This window comes from Sorex araneus, chromosome X (assembly GCF_027595985.1).
Source record: "Sorex araneus isolate mSorAra2 chromosome X, mSorAra2.pri, whole genome shotgun sequence".
Lineage (NCBI taxonomy): Eukaryota > Metazoa > Chordata > Mammalia > Eulipotyphla > Soricidae > Sorex > Sorex araneus.
The window spans coordinates 293,233,683-293,256,895 of NC_073313.1; the positions used below are offsets into that span (position 1 = coordinate 293,233,683).

The 23,213-nt window shown below is 41.2% G+C and overlaps 1 protein-coding gene across 1 annotated transcript in view; it reads right to left on the reverse strand.

Moving 5' to 3' along the window:
• Positions 1-23,213, reverse strand: part of M1AP (meiosis 1 associated protein) — a 72,517-nt gene that overhangs the window by 17,238 nt on the left and 32,066 nt on the right. The window contains exon 4 of the mRNA XM_004612059.2: positions 5,460-5,633. Within this exon, the coding sequence (XP_004612116.2) occupies positions 5,460-5,633 (174 nt within the window). The remainder of the gene's footprint in view (positions 1-5,459; positions 5,634-23,213) is intronic.

Sequence of the window (23,213 nt, forward strand, 5' to 3'; positions counted from 1 at the left end):
GATGGGGTAGGGGGGTGGAAGTTGTTAAGACTGGTTTGGGAAGGCAGAGGAGGTCTCTCAGGGGAGGCAGCTAACACTGTATGCAGAAGCTCTTAGGCAATTACAGCAGGAAATCTTGCCTCTGCTGCTTCCCTGGAGCTATGCTTTGGCAAGATTATAGGCCACATGAAGGAAGGGCAAGAAAGCGGAAGCCAGGCAGTCAGCTGATAGCCATGGTTTCTCTCTTCTAGAGATGTTTGGGGGAGGGTGGGAAGAAGTTCTTGAATTTTTCATTCATGCATGCTTTCATTCATTAATTCCTGGGTGCAGCAGGCTGAACTCAGAGCATCATACAGGCCAAGCATATGCTCTACAAAGCTACAATGATAGCCTCCTGAAAAGTCATTCAAAGAAACCACAGAAACTTCTGAGGCTTGGAACATTGCTGTGGCACCAGACAGCAGGCCTGAGTGAGCTTCAGTTAGGTATGAATTATTCAGCAAGGTCTTACACTGCTCTGTGCTAAGCCCCTATGCCAGGAAGTATATCTACATACCACAGTATATAATATTCTGCCACACTGAGTTTGATTCCCTGATATAGCAAAGGTATATATTTTTTGGAGGCCACACCCGGCAGTGCTCAGGGCTTATTCCTGGTTATGTGCTCAGAGATCATTTCTGGCTGGCTCGGGGGACCACATGGGGTACTGGGGATGGAAGCTGTGCTGGTAGCATGCAAGGCAAACACCCTACCTGCTGTACTGCATAGGCCCTCACACAGTTTCTTAATCAAATGTGTACTATGTTTAGATACCATTAACAAATATAGGAAGGATGCAAATGTTGAGTAGCTTTAAGAAGGCTGGAAGTTGATGCTAATGATTTATGAAAGGGTTTTATAAACCAAAACAGGATGTAAAAACAACAGAAGAAATAATCTAAAGGAAGTCAAGATGGCAGAATAGATGTCAGAGCCAGTTGGCCTTCCTGGGCCCCAGAGCCCAGAAAGTCAGTGAAAAAGGGGCCTGGAACTGCCTTGTACCCTCATTTCCTCTGTGCCTGACTCTTCTGTTCTAAATTGGGTTTTAGAACTGGATATCTGTGTTTGTCTGACCTGAGGTTCTCAACTCTGGGAGCGGTAAAATTCACCCTGGGAACTCTGAAAAGATACCAGTGTCCAATTAACACTGATAAAATCAGACTCTTTAAAGATGGAATTCAGATACATACATATATTTATATTTATATTTATGCTTTGGGGCCACACCTAATGCTGTTCAGGGCTTATTCCTGCCTCTGCACTCAGAAATCACTTGCAGGCTCAGCGAACCATACTGGATGCTGAGGGTTGAACCCGGTTTGGCTATGTATAAGGCAAGAACCCTACTTGCTATATACTATTATTCTGGCCCTGGAAGTCTGATATTGTTATCTTTTAAATTCCTCATGCAATTCTTATTGCAGTCAGAGGTGGGAACTACTAGTACTAAACTTTCAGTAGTGTTTCAAAGCTGTTTTATGTAGGGTCTTTTTTCTAGAACCAGGGATGTTTCTCACCACCTAGAACTTAGATGAAGAAGAGGCAGAACCAAGATACCATTAAGTCGGTTATGCACTTCATAGGTTAGAAGGGGCCTCTGAGGGAAGCATCTAGAAGTAATAAAGAATCCCAAATGGTCACAGAGGCAGATGAAGAACCTTAGAAGTTGAAATTAACATTTTAGGAGTAGATCCTGTAGAGGGAGCTTGAGGTTTTTATCTTCCCTCCCTTACTCCTGCCCTCCCTCCCTCCTTCTCTCCCTCCCTCTCTCCTTCCCTCCCTCCTTCCCTCTCTCCTTCCTTCCTTCCTTCCTTCCTTCCTTCCTTCCTTCCTTCCTTCCTTCCTTCCTTCCTTCCTTCCTTCCTTCCTTCCTTCCTTCCTTCCTTCCTTCCTTCCTTCCTTCCTTCCTTCCCTCCCTCCTTCCCTCCCTCCTTTGATCTCGCCTTCCCTTCCTTCTTATTTCTAGAAAACCACATGTGAGTCGATGCATCAGTTTTTATTTTTATAGAGGCTGTTTCTAGTGATGCAGGCCAAGCCATGTTGGTGATTAGGCCAGTGATGATCAGGGCCATGAGAACTACCTTTTGTAGTGCCCAGGGTCCACGAGGGCCACAACCCTTGTCAGTGTAGTGGGGAAAGCATATGGTTTTGGGGATCAAACTCAGAGCCTCACATGTGCAGGGCAAGCACTCTACCACTGAGCTCCATTCTGTCCTTTAATCAGATTTTTTGGTGGTGTTCCACTGTACGGTCTTCAACTGTAACTGTGTAAACTCTCAAATGGGTCAGATCTACCTCGAAGAAACCTGCTTTCCCATACCTCATTCCAACCTGGTGTGAGCATCTGGATTAAAGTGGTGATCTTTTAAGTAGGAAAGTTGATGAGTCTGGATCTAAATCTGGTCTTAGGGTCTGAGTCTGGTCTTGGACCATGTACCCCAAGACCTTGCAGGTTCCAGAAAATGACCTCAGATGAGACTAAACATTTTGGCTCTGACCCTGGTGCTGAAAGTCATGGCTGGGCAGGGCAAAGTCAGGCAATTCTTAATAGTCATGGGTCAACACTGTGAAGCAGTGAACACCAGATACTTGCAGGAGGAGTTCCTGGCTTTTGTGCATCCTCCTCTCGACCTCAGTCTTGCCTCCTGATGAGAGAAGTGCTTAGCATAAGGCGGTTTCTTTGCTCAGAACTGCATGGCATGAGACACGCTATACAATGGTAAGGGCCTAGGCTCTTGAGGCAGATAGAGCTGGACTTGAAAAATGACTTCTGGGCTGAGATTAATCAAATGTATGATACATTTTACAAATTTCTAACTCTAAGGATTAAAAGTGGGCTTTGGAGTTGGTTGGCTTCAAATTCTGGCCATGCTATTGGAGTCAGAGAGGTAGTACAGTGGGTAAGGTGCTTGTATATGAACCCTGAGCACCACCAGGAATGACCCTTGGCCACAGAGCTGGGAATATCTTTTGAGTACTATGGGTGTTGTTCCAAAATACAAAAAGAAAAACAACCCTCAAAAAACCCATCAAAATTCTGACTATGCTATTAACTTTTTGTGTATCTCTGGAAAAATATTTAATTTTCTTACTATGCTCATTTGCAAACAGGGGCAATATTTTATTTGATTACTCTTTGTTGTTTGTTTTTTGGCTATACCTGTTAGTGCTCAGGGTTTACCTCCTGAAGTTGCACTTAGGGATCACTTCTGGCAGGGCTCAGGATACCATATGGGATGCTGGAGATTGAATCTGGGCTGGCTGCATGCAAGGCAAATGCACCACCTGTAGTACTATTGCTCCTAACCACTATTGCTCCTGACCCTAGTTAGTTGAGTCTAAGACATCCCTAACCTCAAACACTACATTTAAAAATGCATCTTACAAGATACAAGCAGACACTCAACCCATTTCTTCTACTCGAACATTAAAAGAATTATCTCGTGATAAGATATTACTCCTAAGTTCTAAGAAAACATGTCAGGGTTGGAGAGATAGTACAAGTAAGGCACTTGTCTGGCTTGAAGAAAACCCTTGTTTAATCCCAGCACCACGTATAGTCCCCTAAGAATTGCTAGGAGTGAACCCTGAGCACAGATCAAGGAGTGAGCACTGCCTGGTGTAGCCCCCAAAACCCAAACCTAAATTAAAAAATAAAAATGAAAGAAAACAAAAAAGCTTGTATGTCATGTTTAACAGGTAATGTTTTTCTTAGTGGCACAGATAGTAATGAGTAATGAGTCTCTTCTAATTGACAGCATTTTAGATTCAATGGCATAGGGTGAAAAAATATGTTCACTCTATGTCTATACATTCCCACTATATGTATAGAAGACGAACAATATATTCGTGATGTTTTGTGATGATGAAATGGGATAATGGAAGGAAAGGAGTAAGCACTGAGCTTGTACTTGGGAAGAAGAGATAGAAAGTGAAGACCAGAGGATGGGATAAGGAGAAATAAAGAGGAGAAAACCTGGACAGAGGAGGTGGAAAGGAGGCTGTTGGTAGAAGACTTCTACCATAAAGAAAAGATAGATTAAAATCAAGGTAAGTAGTCAAAGGCACCCCACTCCCTAAGGCTGAAACTGGGGTTAGAGCTATTCCTAGGAAGAACACATTACATACTGTTTTGATCATTGAACTCCCTCCCACTCCTAAAGGGGAAGACATAGTGCTTTTGGGTTGGTTTAGTTCTTTTAACCCTGAGATGTCAGTTCCCTGAGCTCAGTATGGCTGACAATGCTGATGCGCCCCTTTGCAAGTCCTGCCAGTCCTGGTCCTGAACCAACCTTTGAAGCAGCCAAGAGACTAGAAGTGTCCTTATTCCTACCATTCATCGGAGCCAGGAAAGAAGCATGATGACCTGCCAACAATATCCACACCCTGTGGGCATGCCTCTGGTTTCAGTAACCACAAACCCATAGTTTGTGAATGGCCACTTTACCCGCTGTTCTCCCTGGTGCCTGCCTCTATAGTGGCTTCAGTTTCCCTCACTTTAGAGTCCCCCTATTTAGAAGGTCTCTAATTTATCTTGGCTTAATCTTAATTTTTTCCCTCTCCTGTCTAGTGGTTATCACTGAGAATCAGAATTCTTCAAATTACATGTCAATAATATCTGCTGTAAAAAAAAAGGAAAGGCATTGGGAAAACATGTACATAGGAATATACTCTTCTTTTCTTTCTTTACACTTGGCAATGCTCAGGGGTTACTCCGGGCTCTGCACTCAGGAATCTGGCAATGCACAGGGGACCATATGGGACATGAGAATCAAACCCGTGTGGGCAGTGCGCAAGGCACTGTACTATCACATGGCCTCCATAGAGAAATATATTCTAAGACTGTGGATATTCAAAATTGCAGACAGTACCAAACCTCATGTGTACTGTATTTTCTTTCCAATATACAACATACCATACATATTTACCTATGAAAAAGTTAATTATAAATACAAGAGATTAGCAACAATAATAAAATAAAACAATCATTATACTATAATTTAAGTCACGTGACTATTCTCTCCCTTGCTTTCTCTTTCTCCCTCCCAAAATAACTTATAGTATGTAAAATTTTAGAATCACAGTTGACCTCTGGTAACTGAAAATGAAACTGAAGATAAGGGAGAGACTACTGAGTCATTCTGCTCGAGCTGCTATTGCAGAGCAGACACCTACTTTTGAGATGTCTGCCTGCATCTTTGCCCCTAAACTAAACGACCTTTGCAGTCTGGGCTTAATTCATTTCCATTTCTAACTGTGGCTCACTCTTTTAGAGATTCCCTTCTTACTCCTCATATTTACTCTGGATAGCCTTCTTCAACTCTCCTCCAACCTCTAAACCTCAACGACTCTATATTCTTATGACTCACTAGTCTAGAGCCCTAATTCTAGACTAGATAATCATAGGCTGCACAACATGTCTTTTGGGGTGTGTGTACTTGGATTAGCGCTGGCTCCAGAAACGTCGCTGAAATGTGGTGAGGGAAGAAGAATGTGGATATGTTCTTGTTCTGTTCCATTGTTATGTAGCCAGTCTTTGAAGAAAATCTCCATGCTGATAATATCATTGTCTATTGTCTGAAGGTCAATGTCAGTTCCCAGGATAGAGCTCGCTGCAGGGAAAAGAGAAATGATGGGTAAGGACATCAATTCTTTCATGATAACTTTGGAAAAATATATCTTTAAATTTAATTCAGTCATTTAATCCATTAATTCACTTCTAGATATCTAGAGACATACTTGGATAGTACACAAAGGACATGCAGGGTGCCTGGGATGATGCTGGCAAATAGCAGATATGCCTTGCAAGCATGAAGTCACCAATTCCATCCTTAGTACTGCTCATACCCATGAGCTCTGTGCAGTCACCAAAGGTCTGCTATTTGGCACCCTGGCCCCAAAAGAGAGTGTGCTATCTCTTGCACACCACTGACAGGTGTGAGTGAACCCTGCAACCAGATGTGTGCCCTCTGGGAAGCAATGAAACCAAGTGCGTGGGACCTCAAGTCATTGCAATAACTACACAGGGAAGGAAAGAGAAGGGGTGGGGAAGGGAGGCATAAACAAATACTCATGCCAGAATTGATGTAACAACAAATAATAACAACCTCACAGAAAAGGAATTCATATGGCCATTAATAGTTGAATGTTTATTTACTTATTTTTGGCTTTTTGTGTCACACCCGGCAATGCACAGGGGTTACTCCTGGCTCTGCACTCAGGAATTACCCCTGGTGGTACTCGGGACCATATGGAATGCTGGGAATCGAACCCGGGTTGGCCGCATGCAAGGCAAATGTCCTACCCGCTGTGCTATCTCTCCAGCCCCAATAGGTGCATGTTTAAATAAATTGTGGCAAGGGCTGTAGTTACAGTAGGGAGAACTCTTGCTTTCCAGACTGGACCTGGGCTTGATCTCTGGCATCTTATATGGTTCCACTCTGGAGTGATCCCTGAATGGAGAGTTAGAAGTAAGTCCCGAGCACTGCTGGGTGTGACCTCTCCCCAGCCCTCCCCCCACCAAAGTGACATGTAATTATCTTGCAACTGCCAACAAAGTTAAACTGATAGACAGGTAAAGCTAAGAGACAGTACATAAACAAAGTTGTAGAACAGATGTATATAGTAAGCGTCCCCTTATATAAAAGTAAAACTACAGGCCTAAGAAATTCACATATATGTTAATTCATTTTACAATGGTCTGGAAGGTAGCACTACCACCAAACTTGTTAAAAGTGGACAGAAGACCTCTGGTATGGAGTACTGATACACGCCCTTCTTGCTATTTGTGATTATATTTGAATTTTGTTGTAATCTTGTAATCACTGTATCACTGTATCACTGCTCATCAATTTGCTCAAGCGGGCACCAGTAATATCTCCATTGTGAGACTTGTTGTTACTGTTTTTGGCATATTGAATACTCCACAGGTAGCTTGCCAGACTCTGCCATGAGGGCCGGATACTCTCAGTAGCTTGCCGGGCTCTCTGAGAGGGATGGAGGAATTGAACCCGGGTTGGCCACAGGCAAAGCAAACACCCTACCCGTTGTGCTATCGCTCCAGTCCAATTTTGTAATCATGCATTTAAAACATAGTATAGACTATAAGGTCAATCATAAAATTACACCGAAATGCAAGTTAAATATTTGGTTAATAAGGGAGCACTTCAACTTTATGCTGATTCACAGTGAAGATGTAGTCAATTTTTTGCTTAGAAATAATCTTTAAAAGACTTAAGAGAAAGAAAAAGAACTCTTTTTGATACAGACTATACAAGCCTGTCACAGGCACATTGTACCCCAAAAAATGTGCTGGGCACTAAAAAATCAGGGATGATCATTGGAATGTTTCTGCATGAGTAGTTCAGTGCTGAGCAATAAGGCTTTGCTAGTCTACTTCCTGCTCTATGTATCATTGGCTCAGGAACTGGCTTCTGAGTCTGCAGGTAACTGTTAGTGAAAAACGCATACAGATGTGAGGACAAGGCACAGAGAGAAAATGAGGTAAGAACTGGATAGAAACCTTCATTTTTTTTTTTTTTTGGATCTCACCCTGAGGGATTCTCTCAAATATTTCTACAAAGAGCCTAAGAAAAGTCAGTTGCTCCAATGAATTAACTTCTGTGTATGACTCAAGGACCCCAGGGAGAAGGCCGGTTTATTTCTAGAACGACATTCCTGAGGACAAGTCTGCAGAGGTGGCGGCTCTCCACAGGGAACAAAGGGCTTCAGTCTGACCTGTTGGTGCCCACACGGGAGGGGTGCTGAGACTAAGGTGACCTCACTGACATACTTAACCACTGTGTCATAATTACACATGAATTTTATTTTTGGCCAGTAAAGTGCTACCATCTTTGATGAATAATTATGGGGATTCCTTAGCTGTTTCATGCATTCCCCTTTCTGAGAACTTCTTATTGTAACCACCAGTTAATTTTTCTAAAAAAGAAAACAAAGCTTTCATGAGATCCCTCCTTTGCTAAAGGAGGTACATACTACCTTTTGCTATAATTTTCTTTCTTTTTTTTTTTTTGTTTTTGGGCTACATCCAGTACTGCTCAGGGGCTACTCCTGCACATTGTTTGAGAATTTTGCCTAGTGTACACAGTACCTGTTATCATTTCACTATTCCCCTCACTCCTTCCATACAATTCTTTCCTATCACTATTCTTCAATACATCCATACCTTCCCTTCTGTGAAGGCTATTACAATACTTTCTTATTTCTACCTTTTGAGACCTTGCAGCCCAGACCCCACCCCCAGCTCACTCGCTAGCAACAAGCTGAAGCTTACCAATGCTGTTGAGTAAAACAATTGCTCCCTCTTCCTTAGCTCTCATTTCTTTTTCCTGTAACTCTTCTGCTTCAACTAAATTAGTCTCCTTGCCACATGACTTCCTTCCTTCCTCAGTGCTTTTATTACTCTCTCAATCCATGGCTTGTATCTCCTCCAGAATTCAACTCAGATGGACTTTGTTCAGGAAATTATGCCTGTCTGTGCCTCTAATCAGCACCATATACCTGTGGGTGTCATTCGGACAATGCTAATTATCTTTGTTAATATTTTCCTTCTGAAGAATTTCTTCTTTTTCGATGAGTTTATGAAAGGTGGTGGGATCAGTGGAAAGGATAAGGCTTGGATTGTGGCTTAGAAGTTGCTAGTTATGTCAAGGAAAGACTCTTCAACAAGTGGTGCTGGGAAAACTGGATAGCTACCTGCAAAAAAATGAACTCTGACCTCTGTCTAATGCCAGGTACAAAAGTCAGATCAAAGTGGATTAAAGACCTCAATATCAGACATGAATATATAAGGTACATAGAAGAAAATGTAGGCAGAACTTTCCATGACATTGAAGCTAAAAGCATCTTTAAGGATGAAACAGCACTGACCATGCAAGTAGAAGCAAACATAAACAAATGGGACTACATCAAACTAAGAAGCTTCTGCACTTCAAAAGAAACAGTGACCAAAATACAGAAAGAACCCACAGAATGGGAAAGAATATTTACCCAATACCCATCTGATAAGGGATTAATATCCAGGATATACAAGACAGTTGTAGAATTATATAAGAAAAAACCTCCAACCCCATAAAAAAAATGGGGAGAAGAAATGAACAGAAGTTTCCTCAAAAAAGAAATACAAATGGCCCAAAGGAATATGAAAAAATGCTCCACATCCCTAGTCATCAGGGAGATGCAAATCAAAACAGTGAGATATCATCTCACACCACAGAGACTGACACATTCAAAAGAGCAAAAGCAACCAGTGCTGGGGTAGATGTGGGAAAAAAGGGATGCTCTTTCACTGTTGGTGGGAATGCCGACTGGTCCAGCCTTTCTGGAAAACAATATGGGCAGTCCTTCAAAAACTAGAAATTGAGCTTCCATATGGCCCCACAATATCACTTCTGGGAATATATCCCAAGGATGCAAAAGAGCACAGTAGAAATGACATCTGTACCTATATATTCATTGCAGCACTGTTCACAATAGCCAAAATATGGAAACAACCCGAGTGCCCTAAAACAGATGACTGGTTAAAGAAACTTTGGTACATCTACACAATGGAATACTATGCAGCTTTTAGGAGAGATGAAGTCATGAAATTTGCTTATAAATGGATAAACATGGAGAGTATCATGCTAAGTGAAATGAGTCAGAAAGAGAGGGACAGACATAGAGGGACGTCACTCATTTGTGCAGTGTAGGGTAGCATCACATGAGACTGACACCCAACGACAGTAGATACAAGGGCCAGGGGGATTGCCCCATAGCTGGAAGATTGCTTCATGAGCAGAGGGGAGAAGGCAGATGGAATAGAGAAGGGATCACTAAGAAAATGATGGCTGGAGGAACAAGTTGGGATGGGAGATGCATGCTGAAAGTAGATAATGGACCGAACATGATGACCTCTCAGTGTCTGTGTTGCGAGCTATAATGCCCAAAAGTAGAGAGAGAGTATGGGGAATATTGTCTGCCTTAAAGGCAGGGAGAGGGTGGGAAAGGGGGAGTACACCTGGGATATTGGTGTTGGGGAATGTGTACTGGTGGAGAAATGGGTGTTTGATCATTGTGAGATTGTAACCCAAACATAAAAGTTTGTAACTATCTCACAGTGATTTAATAAAATAATAAAAAAGTTGATAGTTATGTAACTTTGGGCAAAGTGGAAGATCCTAACCCTATTTTATAGGTATATGAGGCAAAGGTGAGATGGTTATCTATGAATGAGTTACAGTAAGCCCAACAAATGGCACTTTTTGTCCTTTTTGCTTACAGCAAAGTGATTTGCACATAGAGGCTAAAAGTATACTTTCCTCTTTTGGGAGAGGGGAAGTATTTATTTTTTTGGACCACATCTGGTGATGCTCAGGGCTTGCTCCTGACAGTGCTTAGGGGACCTTTTGTTGCTGAGGATCAGCCTCAGGCCTCTTGCACGCAACCAGGTTCTTAGCACTTTAAGCCATGTATTCAGCTCAAAATGTACTTTTCTTTTTTAGATATCTCCCCCCACTCCCAGCCATTTACTATAGTGACTACATTTTTGTTTGTCACCAACATGTACTTTTTTTCTTCAGAAACACAGCTCGAAGTGCTAAGCCTTGGAAATGGAGAAGTGACTTAGGCATTGTGACTTCTCACTTCTTAGGCATTGAATTTCACCTCTCGCGTGGATTGAGAAGCAGGGAACTGTGCATCTAGGTCCCACTGAAGGTATGAAAGAGAAAAGCTCCTGGAGTGGTGACTAAGACTTTGTGGTGTGGGTGGTTGGTTATGACAAGCAAAATTCCCCACCCCAGCAAGTCAGCATTCACCTCTCGTTTTTAGACCTACTCTGCCTCCTGGTGGCCATATGCAGTAAGGGCCACAGTAATGAGAAAAATTAAGAAAGCCAAGTGAAGGGAGCAGTTCCTTCCAGAGTCAACCCCAAAATAGGGCTACAAAGTAGAAATGTTTTTTAAATGGAAGGATTTGATACTTTTGCACACAGATAACCACTGTGTTTTTCCTTTGACAGATAGAGGTCCATGAAAGGAGTTCCTGCCCAGTCCCGCAGAGGTCCTGACCTATAGGAAAGTCTGTTTCTTTCCAAATGCTCTTGATAAGGCCATTACATCCTTGGACACCATACCTGGGCCTTAAGGTTCGGAGAGTCTGACAAATTGTATCCAATTTCATCTCTATGTATGCATATGTATTTTAGTGGGATGAGAAAGGGAAAGGTCTTTAGAGTACATTGATCTCAAAAATGTTAAGAGTGTTACAGTAACTATGGAATGAACTATACCCACAGTCTATCACCAGGGCTGCTTATCCTGAATGCAGGAGCTATCACATGAAAATTAGCAACTAGGATAAGTAAAGGTATTAATAACTAAGATGGGTAAAAAATTGCTCATAAAAATATGCCAAATAATCCAACCATTGTCTGTGAGTCCACAACGGCATGAGAATAATCTCCAACAGACACAACACTGGGGATAGTCCAACCTAATTTTCTGAATCATTTACCTAATTTGTAGAGATATAGTTAGTTCTTGGAAAAAGGAGAACCTCTTGAAGAGGAGGTGGGGACAGTGGTTAGGATAGTGTAGCTGTTACAGAGAAATGAGTACAGGACTTACCAAATGACAGCTGTGTTCCTGAGCCTCCAGTCTACAAGATGGGGTAAAACATCACTGTATCATTGTCATTCTGTTGCTCATCAATTTACTATAGCGGGCGACAGTAACGTCTCCATTCGTCCCAGCCCTGAGATTTTAGCAGCCTCTCCTTACTCGTTTTCCCCCAACGATTGGAGACTCTTTTCAGGGTCAGGGGAATGAGACCTGTTATTGTTACTGTATTTGGCATATTGAATGCGCCACGAGGAGTTTGCCAGGCTCTTCCATGCAGGGGTAAAATGTCACTATAATTATAATGTCACAGAGAGAAAATGTACTTCTGAGAACTTTCTTAGAGAGACTACTGCTGTTCCTCCCTCATTCATACCTAATCCATCCCTCCATTCATCCATCTAACCATTCAGTTACTCGTTCATTTCATTTGTCATTTTAGTGTTTTTGAATTTAATGACTTTTATGACCCAGGCACTGATTGGATAGAGAAAGGAGGATGCTGGAGAGCAAAGCTAGTTCAAGCGAGTACGGTGCTTACTTTGCATGCAGTGGTTCTGGGTTTGATTCCCCACACCTCACATGGTCCCCGAGCACCTCAGTAGTGATTCCTGAGCACAGATCCAAGAGTAAACCCTGAGCACCACTGAGTGTGGTCCAAAAACTAATAAACCAAAAACAAACAAAAAAAAAAGGAGAAAAATTTTCTGTTTTCATGGCTTGTACACTAGTGGAAGAATAGAGAATAAAGAAAAAAACCCCAGAATACTGAAAGTAAATAATAGATACTGTGAAAAATAAAGCATGATTAGGGTATACATGTTTGTGTATGTTTGTGTTTGATGCTCTGGGGACCATGTGATGCCAATTTACTGGGATAGGCCTTGTGCACAGCATCCTAACCTCTGTACTCTCTCTTGCCTGGTCTGTGTGTATTTTTTTAAAGGTTTTTTTTTTTTTTTGGCTTTTTGGGTCACACCTGGCGATGCTCAGGGGTTACTCCTGGCTTTGCACTCAGGAATCATTCCTGGCGGTGCTCGGGAGACCATATGGGATGCTGGGAATCAAATCCGGGTCGGCCGCGTGCAAGGCAAATGCCCTACCCACTTTGCTATCACTCCAGCCTGTGGTCTGTGTGTTTTTAAGGGCACAGATATCTGTGACTGGCAGTGGGGACTGCCCTAGGGGAGAAACTGCCCTGAGTCTTCACATCTCTGGAGAGCAGTGCTGAGTGGCAAGGAGCTGACAGTATTTCCTCCTGCCAGCTGGCGTTTCATAGCTTGTGCAGCCCTGACCAGTGCAAGGATAGAGAAAATGTGAAGATGCAGGAAATGAGGGTCCTGGTTAGGGGAAGAGTGTATGTGTATTAAAAGTGTACACACTCCTGGTACACAATAAGAGTCCAGAAAATGTTGTGCTGCACAGAACAAATTGATTCAAACTGATCTACTTGGTAGACTGGTTACCTCATTGAAATTGAATTCTAGAAACTCAGTTTCTCCATCAGTGACATGGGAATAAAAATGATTATGAGGGCTGGAGCAATAGCATAGCGGGTAGGGCGTTTGTCTTGCACGCGGCCGACCCGAGTTCGATTCCCAGCATCCCATATGGTCCCCTGAGCACCACCAGGGGTGATTCCTGAGTGCAGAGCCAGGAGTAACCCCTGTGCATTGTCGGGTGTGACCAAAAAAAGTAAAAAAAAATGATTATGATGCAGATGTGATCCCGAGTGGCCACACACACACGAATGGCTCCTCTGTTCCTGAGCGACAATGATCCGGAGGCCAACTAACTACTTTCGGCACCCAGTGGCTTTCTGTAGAAATGCCTCTAGACTGTGAACTAAGCTACAGCCTCATGTCGTCCCGGGAGGGGAAGGTTTTTCTCTTTCAGCTTTTCCTTTCCCTGGCGTCGTGGCGACCCCCATCTTATAAGGCCCACTACAGAGAGGTACGAGCTTGCAATGATGTGACTTCTGGCAGAAATTTCTCTGGACTTAATTACTAAAATACCAGAAATCCAAAACCGCACGACCTCATATGCTCTTCATTCTCAGCAATGGAAAACAAATTATCAAATGATACCTTTTTTGGCAGGTCTGATTGTTGGGGGAAAATTCCAAATAATAATAGTGAGTTTTCTGTTGAAATATTGAATGCAATCAAAGTATAGTGTTGGATATCATTGGTTTGTCCTTTCCCCCTTGCCACTAGGAGCTTAGGTTTATCAGTCACACCCATCAAAGTGCTCCCGAGTCACTCCCATTCTTTTGTTTATCTGTAACCAATTCTACCAGTTTATCTGCTTTTCCCTTAATCAAACTCTGTTAATTGGTAAGGTCAGAACTTCCTAGGACACTGAATATTATAACATTGCCTTTCTCTCCTCTTTATGCCTTTTGAATAATTTACTTTAAAGCTATGTCTTTTTTGTATAGACACAAGAAGACAATATTATGTTTTTATAACTTAAGACTTAATTGGCCTCGATATTCCCTCCTGGGCATCTGCTTTCTCCACTTAAGCCTCAGTTGCCCTCAGTTCCTAGCACCCCAAAGTAGGGTCCCCGACGTGGGACGGGAAGGATCCAGGGCAAGCGGTGAGTTATGTGCTACCCTGGCATCGAGATGGGCCTGGCCAAAGTGCCTAATTCTTAACTATAAGTTAAGAGCTTGATCATAGACAAATGCTGTCATGATCCAATAGTAATTATGAGACTGGGACCCTGCCAGGGATAGGAAAGACTGATCTGGCCTGAGCACTGTAGTCTGAGATTGAGATGGCCCCAGGAGAGCAATTCTATAAGCTTTAATGCATCTCTTATTGTGTCCATACAAAATAATTAATATTATGAATTCTTATATGTTTGCTGGCTGAGGAGAAGAGAAACACATTCATGGGACTCTGCCCTTGGGTGGATCCTCCTGCTGAAAGAGAATTAAGTCCTAGGAGAAGCATCCCCTGAGGGAAAAGAACCTTACCCTATTGCTGACCACACCTATGTGTATGCCCCAACCCCCTGATGCTGTGGAGATTTAACTAGGCTGGAAGAGTGGGTTGGGGGCCGGAGCCAGATCCACGGCGCCAGATCCACTGGGGCCAGATCCACGGAGCCAGATTCATGGGGGCCAGATCCACGGGGGCCAGATCCACTGATCAAGAGAGAGACCGAGAGCCGGGAGAGAGGCAGAGAGAGAGAGAATGAAGTAGGATGGGGGAGAAAGAAGCAGGAGGAGAATCAGAGGAGAATGGAGATGGACATGAAATAAACCGATCGAGCAACCAGTTTGGCCTTCTTCTTCCTTTGCCTGCCTCGCCGCGTGTGAGCCCTTTCTTTTTATTTTTATTTTTATACAGTATAGAGAGGGTAAAGTGAAGATCATTAGCTACACAGGTGGGATGGGAGGTTATACTGGGGTTCTTGGTGGTGGAACATGTGCACTGGTGAAGGGATAGGTGTTTGATCATTGTATGACTAAGACTTAGGCTGAAAGCTTTGTAACTTTTCACATGGTGATTCAATAAAAAATTTAAAAAAATGATGATGATTAAAGGCTGGGAATATTGTTCAGTAATAAAGCACATGCCTACCATGTGTGGGGCCCTGTGTTTGATCTCTGCCAATGCAACAAAACAAAATAGAGTAACAAACCTATGCTAAGTGTTCATTTAAAGTATAAAATGATGCTGAAGGTACTTTGCAGACTGTATCATGCATTCATAAAGGCAAACGATTATAAATCTGCACTTAAGCTCTGTTAATGAGACCATTTTAGTTACTAAAAATCTCATTTCTTCCTCCTTCCTTCCTTCCTTCCTTCCTTCCTTCCTTCCTTCCTTCCTTCCTTCCTTCCTTCCTTCCTTCCTTCTCCTTTTGATAGCATTTACTCTGCAATAAAATACATAACCCAAGTTGTAAGATCTTGGAGATCTAGGAATCCCAGGTATATTTTAATTTTTCTTTTATTTTTTTGTTTTTTTTCTCTTTTTTTATATATTTTAATTTTTTGAAAAAAAATGCAACTCACAAAAGAGGTTGAACACTACTAATTGAGATAGACCAAAGTCTAAAGTAGTTAAATTTGAGAAATGCTGCACTTAAAGTTATTTAAAAGGCTGTCTTTCTGAGAAAACTAATTTACACATTATAAAGATAACAATAATTTAATGTAAATAATAATGCAAATTTGAAAATTCAAGCGGTAGAATGTGTAGTTTTTGTTATTGTTGTTGTTAGGTTGGAGAGCTAGTACAGTGGTTAAAGTGCTTGCCTGGCATGCAATGGACCCAGGTTTGATCCCTGGCACCCCACATGGTCCCTTGAGCACCACTGGTACTGATATGTGAGCACAGAGTTAGGAGTAAGCTCTGAACACAGCCAGGTGTGACCTAAAAACCAAACAAAAAAAAGTTTTGTTTTTGTTGTTGGGGATCAACATGTGATCTTATACATGCGAAACATGTTCTTTTCCACTGAGCTACAATCCCAACCATAAAATGTCTTATACATGTTACAGTGGAGGAATAAAGTAGGGAAATAAGTTATTTAGAAAAGTTTGAATGAAGAAGGAAAGGGGCAAGAAAGACATGATTTAATTGCATGGTTTTTGAGCTAGCCCAGGGAGATTTACTTAATGACAAAAGGAGTCCAGGGCTGGAGCAATAGCATAGAGGGCAGGGCATGCGGCCAACCTGGGTTTGAATCCCAGCATCCCATATGGTCCCCCTAGCACCGCCAGGAGTAATTCCTGAGTGCATGAGCCAGGAGTAACCCCTGTGCATTGCCGGGTGTGACCCAAAAACCAAAAACAACAACAACAACAACAACAACAAGACAACCAAAAGGACTCCAGAGAAAGATATACTCTGGAGTGAAAACAAAAGTAGGATGTACCAAGAAAGAATACAGGGGTTGAGACCCAACCTGGCTTTGGTTCCCACACTGTGTGGTCTCCAACCATTGTTGGTGTAGTCCTGGAAGGCCCCCAACCCAGCACTTCTGGTTGTGACCCGGGAGGCCTCCAGGACTCAGGGTGGTCTGGGTATCCCTGATGCCACTGGGGCTGAGAAGCACAGCATCTTCTGACCCTTGCACTGAACTGCTGGCTTGGTTGAGTGAGAATTACAGGCCATAATAGGTTTCAGTTGGGTCTAATAAGTTAGATATTTTTTTTGCAAAATATATATTTTTCAGAGAAATAAAACAGAATGCAGAATCCCTAAAACTTAACATTCACTGAATACTTAGTTTTTAAAATTTTCATACAAAGAATCAGAAAATGTGACCTGCTCTAAAAGGAAAATATGATCAATAGAATAACCGCCAAGGTACAAAGACATTGACTTTATCATAAGAGGAATTTAAACAAGCATAATTAGAATTATATCCAATGGGGAGATACACCTACAGTAAATGAAAAGATAGAAGCATCACTAGACAAATAGAAAATGTAAAAAAGAACCAATTGGAAATTTGATTTTGTTGTTTTGATTATCATTTGGCTATTGGCCACACAAGGCAGTACCCAGGGGCTTCTCTAAGCTCTGTGCTCAGAGTTACTCCTGACGGTGTTATTGGGACCATGTGGCACTGGGGATTGAACCTAGGCCCTGTGCATGAAAAATATGCACTCCATCCATTGAGCTATCTTTCCAGTCCTCAGTTGTGAATTTTAGAATGGAAAATACAAGATGTGAACAAAAAATTCATTGTATAGTTTAATAGAAGAATGGATACGGGAGGGGAGAGTCAGTGGATTTAAAGACAGATCCATAGATATGATCTAATCTGAAGAAGGGAGAGAAAAAAATTTTTTAGAAGACAAACCAGCAAACCAATAAGCCAGCCAAATCCCACAGAGTCTAGAGGAGTTATGGAACAATTAAAAAAAACTTCAACATATGGGTAAAACTTTAACAGAGGGATAGAAGAGAATAAAGCAGTCACAAAAATATTGAAAGAAATATTGGCAGAAAAATTTTCAAATCAGATTAAGAATATAAATTTGCAGATTCAGTAAGCTCAGTGAGCCCTAATATGAAAGGCTTGCCAAATTAAATGATTGTAAAACAGCTGAAAACAGGGTTAAAGAGAAAAAAATTTTCCCTTACTTCCGTTAATATAATGACAAGATTGCATACATGCTTGGTTGTGGTATGGATGCATTTTCAGGTGTGGTGCTTCCCAGAGGTTGCATATCAGGTTTAGTATTCACTCACTTTGCCAAGGCATCCACCAGGGACAAACTCATTTAGTTATGGTACTTGCACACATTCTAGTTGTAGTGCTTATGGAGGGTGTAGCTGCGGTGCTCATATATACTCCTGGCCACTCTTGTATATCATTTTAATTGTGTGCTGCAACATCTCTTGTACATCTGCACATCTTGTACATCTTGTACATCTGTACAGGAGACTGTACATCTCTTGTAGCATCTGCTTGTAGAGGCAGAACTGCCAGGCAAACAGCAGAGCTGCAAGGTCATCTTTGATCAATAGCACTAGATCTAGTGGCAGCACTAGAGTCTGATCTCATGGCTTCAAGCTGGCAAGACAAGAGCTTTAGTCACAGAGTCATCTCCTGTTGCTAGAGAGAGAAAAAAATGTTTTGGGGGCAGCAGTGTTTGGGTCACATGTAGTAGTGCCCAGAATTTACACCTGCCTCTGTGTTCTGGAGCCATTCCTGGTCACAGGACCATAATGTGGTGCTGTGGATTGAACCAAGTAGAAGGCAAGTGCCTTAACCTACTATCTCTCTGGTCAAATTTCTTGACAAAAGCCAAAAAATGAGCTTCATTATACAGGGAAAAGTGACTGAAGGATTCAAACTTTTATTTATTTTAATTTTGGGGCCACACCCAGTAGTGCTCAGGGGCTTTCTTCAGGTTCTATGCTCAGGGATCACTCCTGGAAAGCTTGGGAGACCATATGGAGTGCTGGGGATAGAAACCTGGTCAGCTGCATGCAAGGCAAATGCCCTACCAGCTGTTCTATTGCTCCGGTTCGAAGCTTTTAACAAGAATCTGTGTAAGTCCAGAGGATAGTGAAACAATATCTTTATTAGGCTGAAAATATCTAACTGATCTTTCTTTACGCAAAAAACTGTCCTACAAGAGTGAAGGTAAAATAAATACTTTTAGAAAAAAACTAAGAATTTGCCACCATCAGAACTATGAGGCTAAAGAGATACTAAAATTCTCTGGGCTGAAGTAAAAGCTACATAAAGGAAAGTTGAATTTTCAGGAATGAAGAGTATATGAAATGCAAAGATAAAATGACAGCGTTTCTGTTAGTGTATTCAAAACGCACACAATTGCTTAGAGCAAAACTTATAGTATTGTCATTGTAGTTAATAATATATTTAATTGCATGGCAACTATAATATTAAGTGTGATTTTATAAAGAATAAGTTGATTTACTTAATCACAAAGCTTCTGTATTTTACATGAGATTGTACTACATTAATTCGAAGGTGTCTGTTAAAAAATTTAAAAAGATACATTGTATATTATAATGTTTCTTTTCTTTTTTTTCTTTTGTTTTGTTTTGGGACCACACCCTTTGATGTTCAGGAATTACTCCTGGCTCTGCATTCAGAGTTACTCCTGGTGGTGCTTGGATGCTAGGGATTGAACCCGGGTTGGCCTTGTGCGAACATCCTACCAACTATATTATCATTCTGGGCCCAATTTTCCTTAAATTTATGTGAAGGCAAAGTGAGTTTTTTACATCTTCTGTGAAGTGGCACTATATCAACTCAAAGTAAACTCTGAAAAATTCTAGCAAAAACTTCTAGCAAAATCCCTATAAAAACCACAAAAAATAAAGCAAGCATGGATTGTTAATATAATATATAATTATAATAGATAAAATAGAATTCTAAAAATATTCAATAATAACTCTCCCCCTCCCAAGAAATTAGGAAAAACATAAAGACATAAAACCAGGGACACAAAAAAGTAAACTAGTACACCTAAATACAACTTATAGTAAATGATCTATATGTTCCATATAAAAGGCAGAGATTGGAAGCATAGACAAAACACCCCAATTTAATTCTGTCTATAAGAAATTCATATTTAAATATTAAGAAATTGGTTAAAAACAAATGAATGGGAAAGAGAAACCATAATGCACAGAAAAAAATATTTGCCCACAAATCCCTAAAACCTGAGAGAAAAAGTTTATGTCCAGGGGCTAAAGAGATAGTACAAGAGTTAGGATGCATGCCTTGCATATTCTTCACCCCTGCAGGATCCCTGGAACCACATGTCCCCTAAAGCATTGCTGGGTGTAGCCCTGGAGATGGGAGAAAACCTTGGTGATACCCAACACCTCACTGGCCAGGAAGCACTATATACTGAGAAACGCTGGGGAAGCCCTCCCCAATACAAACACACACATTTACATATATATTTAAGTCTACACAAAGATTTATGATACTACTGTTCAGTTAGGAACTGGAAAAAACCAAAACACTCATTAACAGTGTATATACAATTAGCAATAAAAAGAAAGTGATATAAATAACACGAATGAATTTAAACTCTAAATTTAAAATGTCAGAGACAAGATACACAATATAATTCAATTTATATTAGAGCTAGAGAGATAGTAGAGTGGCTAGGGCACTTCCTTGCACGTGGCTGATGTGGGTTTGATCCCCAGCATCTCATATGGTCCCCTGACCACTGCCAGGAGTGACTCCTTGGCACGGAACCAGGAGTAAGCCCTAAGCACAACCATGTGTGGCCCCCCAAATAAAACAACAACAACAACAACAACAACAACAACAACAACAGAACAACCAAAAGTCAACTAATATAAAATACAAATAATACTACAGGCATAAAGCAAAGCATGTCAGGAATGGAGGATGGAGTGTAAAGGGCAAAAAGAATCTTTGAAGATGGAAATTTTTTATGTCTTATTTGCATGATGATTTGTAGAAATATACAGTTGTCAAAACTCATTAACTGCACATTGAATGGATTAATTCAATTTATGGTACGTAAATAATTCCTCAATAAAGTTTGGAGGATAATTCAAAAAACTCACTTTGAAAATACTTTTAGATTTTCTTTGAACTCTTCAAAAATATTTACTTCAATTTTAAAAATAATGAACTACTAGTTTTTTGAGACCATGGCTTCTGTTAATAAAATAAATATTCCTATTAATTTTTTTTGCTTTTGAGCCACACCCAGTGGTAATCAGGGCTCACTCCTGGCGCTGACTTTAGGAATCACTCGAGGAGGGCTTGGGGGACCATATGGGATGCTGGGGATCAAAGCCTGGTAGGCCATGTGCAAGGGAAGAGTCTTATCCACTGCACTATCTCTCTGGTCCCAATGTGTTAAAATCTTTGTGTAATAAATATGACAGGTTTATAATTTAGTCCATTCTTTTTAAGTTTTTTTCTTGGGCCACACCCATGGATGCTCAGGTCTTACTTCTGGCTTTGTGCTCAGGGATCACTCCCGGTGAGGCTCAGAGGACATATGGGATTCTGGGATCTAACCCAGGTCAGCTGCATGCAAGGAAAAAACTCTGCCCGCTGTACTCTGGCCCCTCTAATTTAGTCTCAACCCCACAGAGAAATGATTTTAATGCAGTTACCCAAGACAAACTCAACAAACAATGAATTTTTCTGGGCTATTTTCTAAGACACTTAAAGGAGGGAAAATCAATATGTGGAGTTTGACAACTGCACTGAAACATGAAGCTCAGCATAATTTTATTTTTTTTAACTTTAAATCTTTTAGGAAGCTATGAATCTTTATTTTCTTTGTTTGGGTTGTTAACATTTGGTGTTTCCTGAGAACACATATAGATAAAATACCTTTCTAAAAGAGCTTGACATCGATCCCTGGCAGAGTTTAGGAGGAAATATTAAACAGACGTTTGTGAGCACTTAGAAAGGGAACCCGATATCCTTGTGCACAAGTCTAGAAATATAAGCTGGTTGACAGCATCATTAGGTTGATTTGTAACTCGCTAAAGGAATCACTTACCCGGTGAATGCAGACTGCTGTCGACCTGGACAGATGTTCTCTAGATGCCAGGGCATGGATCACAGTGGAAAATTTAGTTTTGGCATATTTATTACTTAACAGCCTTTAGAGAGCTATTATATTTTATTATTTCTAAGTAAATATATGTGACATATATGTAAGCCATGAAGCACAACATCAAATGAACAGTCACGAATTCTTTATCTAACTTTAGATCAAGGACGTCATCAATATTACTAAGCTATCTATGTGCCTTTCCCTGATCTTCTCCGGGGAAACTGACACACTGAATTTTTTAAAAAATAATCATTTGGCTTTTAGTAATAATTTTATGATTTTAAAACAAGTTATCCTGTTATTTTATTTTATTTTGCTTTTTGGGTCACACCCGGGGATGCTCAAAGGTTATTCCTGGCTCTGCACTCAGGAATCACTCTAGGCAGTGCTCGGGAAACCATATGGGATGCTGGGAATCAAACCCGGGTAGGGCGCATGCAAGGCAAATGCCCTACCTGCTGTGCTATTGCTCCAGCCCCCTCTGTTAGTTTATTTTAAATTTATTATTATTTTAGTCTTTATTGAGTTTTATAAAGAGGGAGCATATTATAATCACTTTGACTATCTGCTTTTTTTCTCAATAAGAGATTTAGCCACATTGTTGCACACAACTGGGTTCATACAGCCATTGTAGGATAACATTGGTTTGTCCTTTCCGCCTTGTCACAGGGAGCTTAGGTTTATTGGGTTACTCCCATCACAGTGCTCCCATTCCTCAGTGTTTACTTGTAACCTCTTTCTTTGTGCTCTGTTGACTTGTAAATATTGTTTTTCTTTTCTCTGTAAGTCCTTTGCATAGTTAATTCAGAGTAATGTCCTTTTTATATAGACACAAGAAGACAGTTAATGCTATGCTTTTGTAACATGGGGATTAGTTGACTTCAGATAAAATTACCTCTAGGGCATCTGTTTTCTTAACCTAAGCCTCAGTTGCCATTACTTCCTAGCATCCCCAAAGCAAGGTCCCAACAAGGGACTGGATGGACCCAGGGCAAACTGTGAGTTATGTTCTATTCTGGCATCGAAATGGGCCTGGCCAAAGTGCTATAATGTTTAACTTTAAATTAAAGCATGGTCATGGACAAATGCTGTCATGATTCAAAAAGCAATAACTAGAGTCAGACCCTGATAGAGTTAGAAATGACTAATCCAGCCTGAGCACTGTAGTCTGAGTCTGTGGTGAGATGTCCCTAGGAGAGCCACCCTACAAGCTCAATGTATCTCTTACTGTGTCCATACAGAAGAACTAACATTAAGAAGTAGAATTAAGATGTTCATTAAGTTATTGGACTAAGGAAAGGAGAACACCATAAGTGGAATGTGCCCATGAGCAAAGGAAAGGCTTTCTTATGTTGATTTTGGGGTGCGGTGACTACCCCAATATGGGGAGTTGGAGAGAGATGAGAGAGACCAAGGCAGCAAGATGGGGTGCGGAGAGACTGGCAAGGGGGAGAGAGGGAGAAGAGTATAGGGGAAGAATGCAGAAGCAGGAGCGTGGAGAG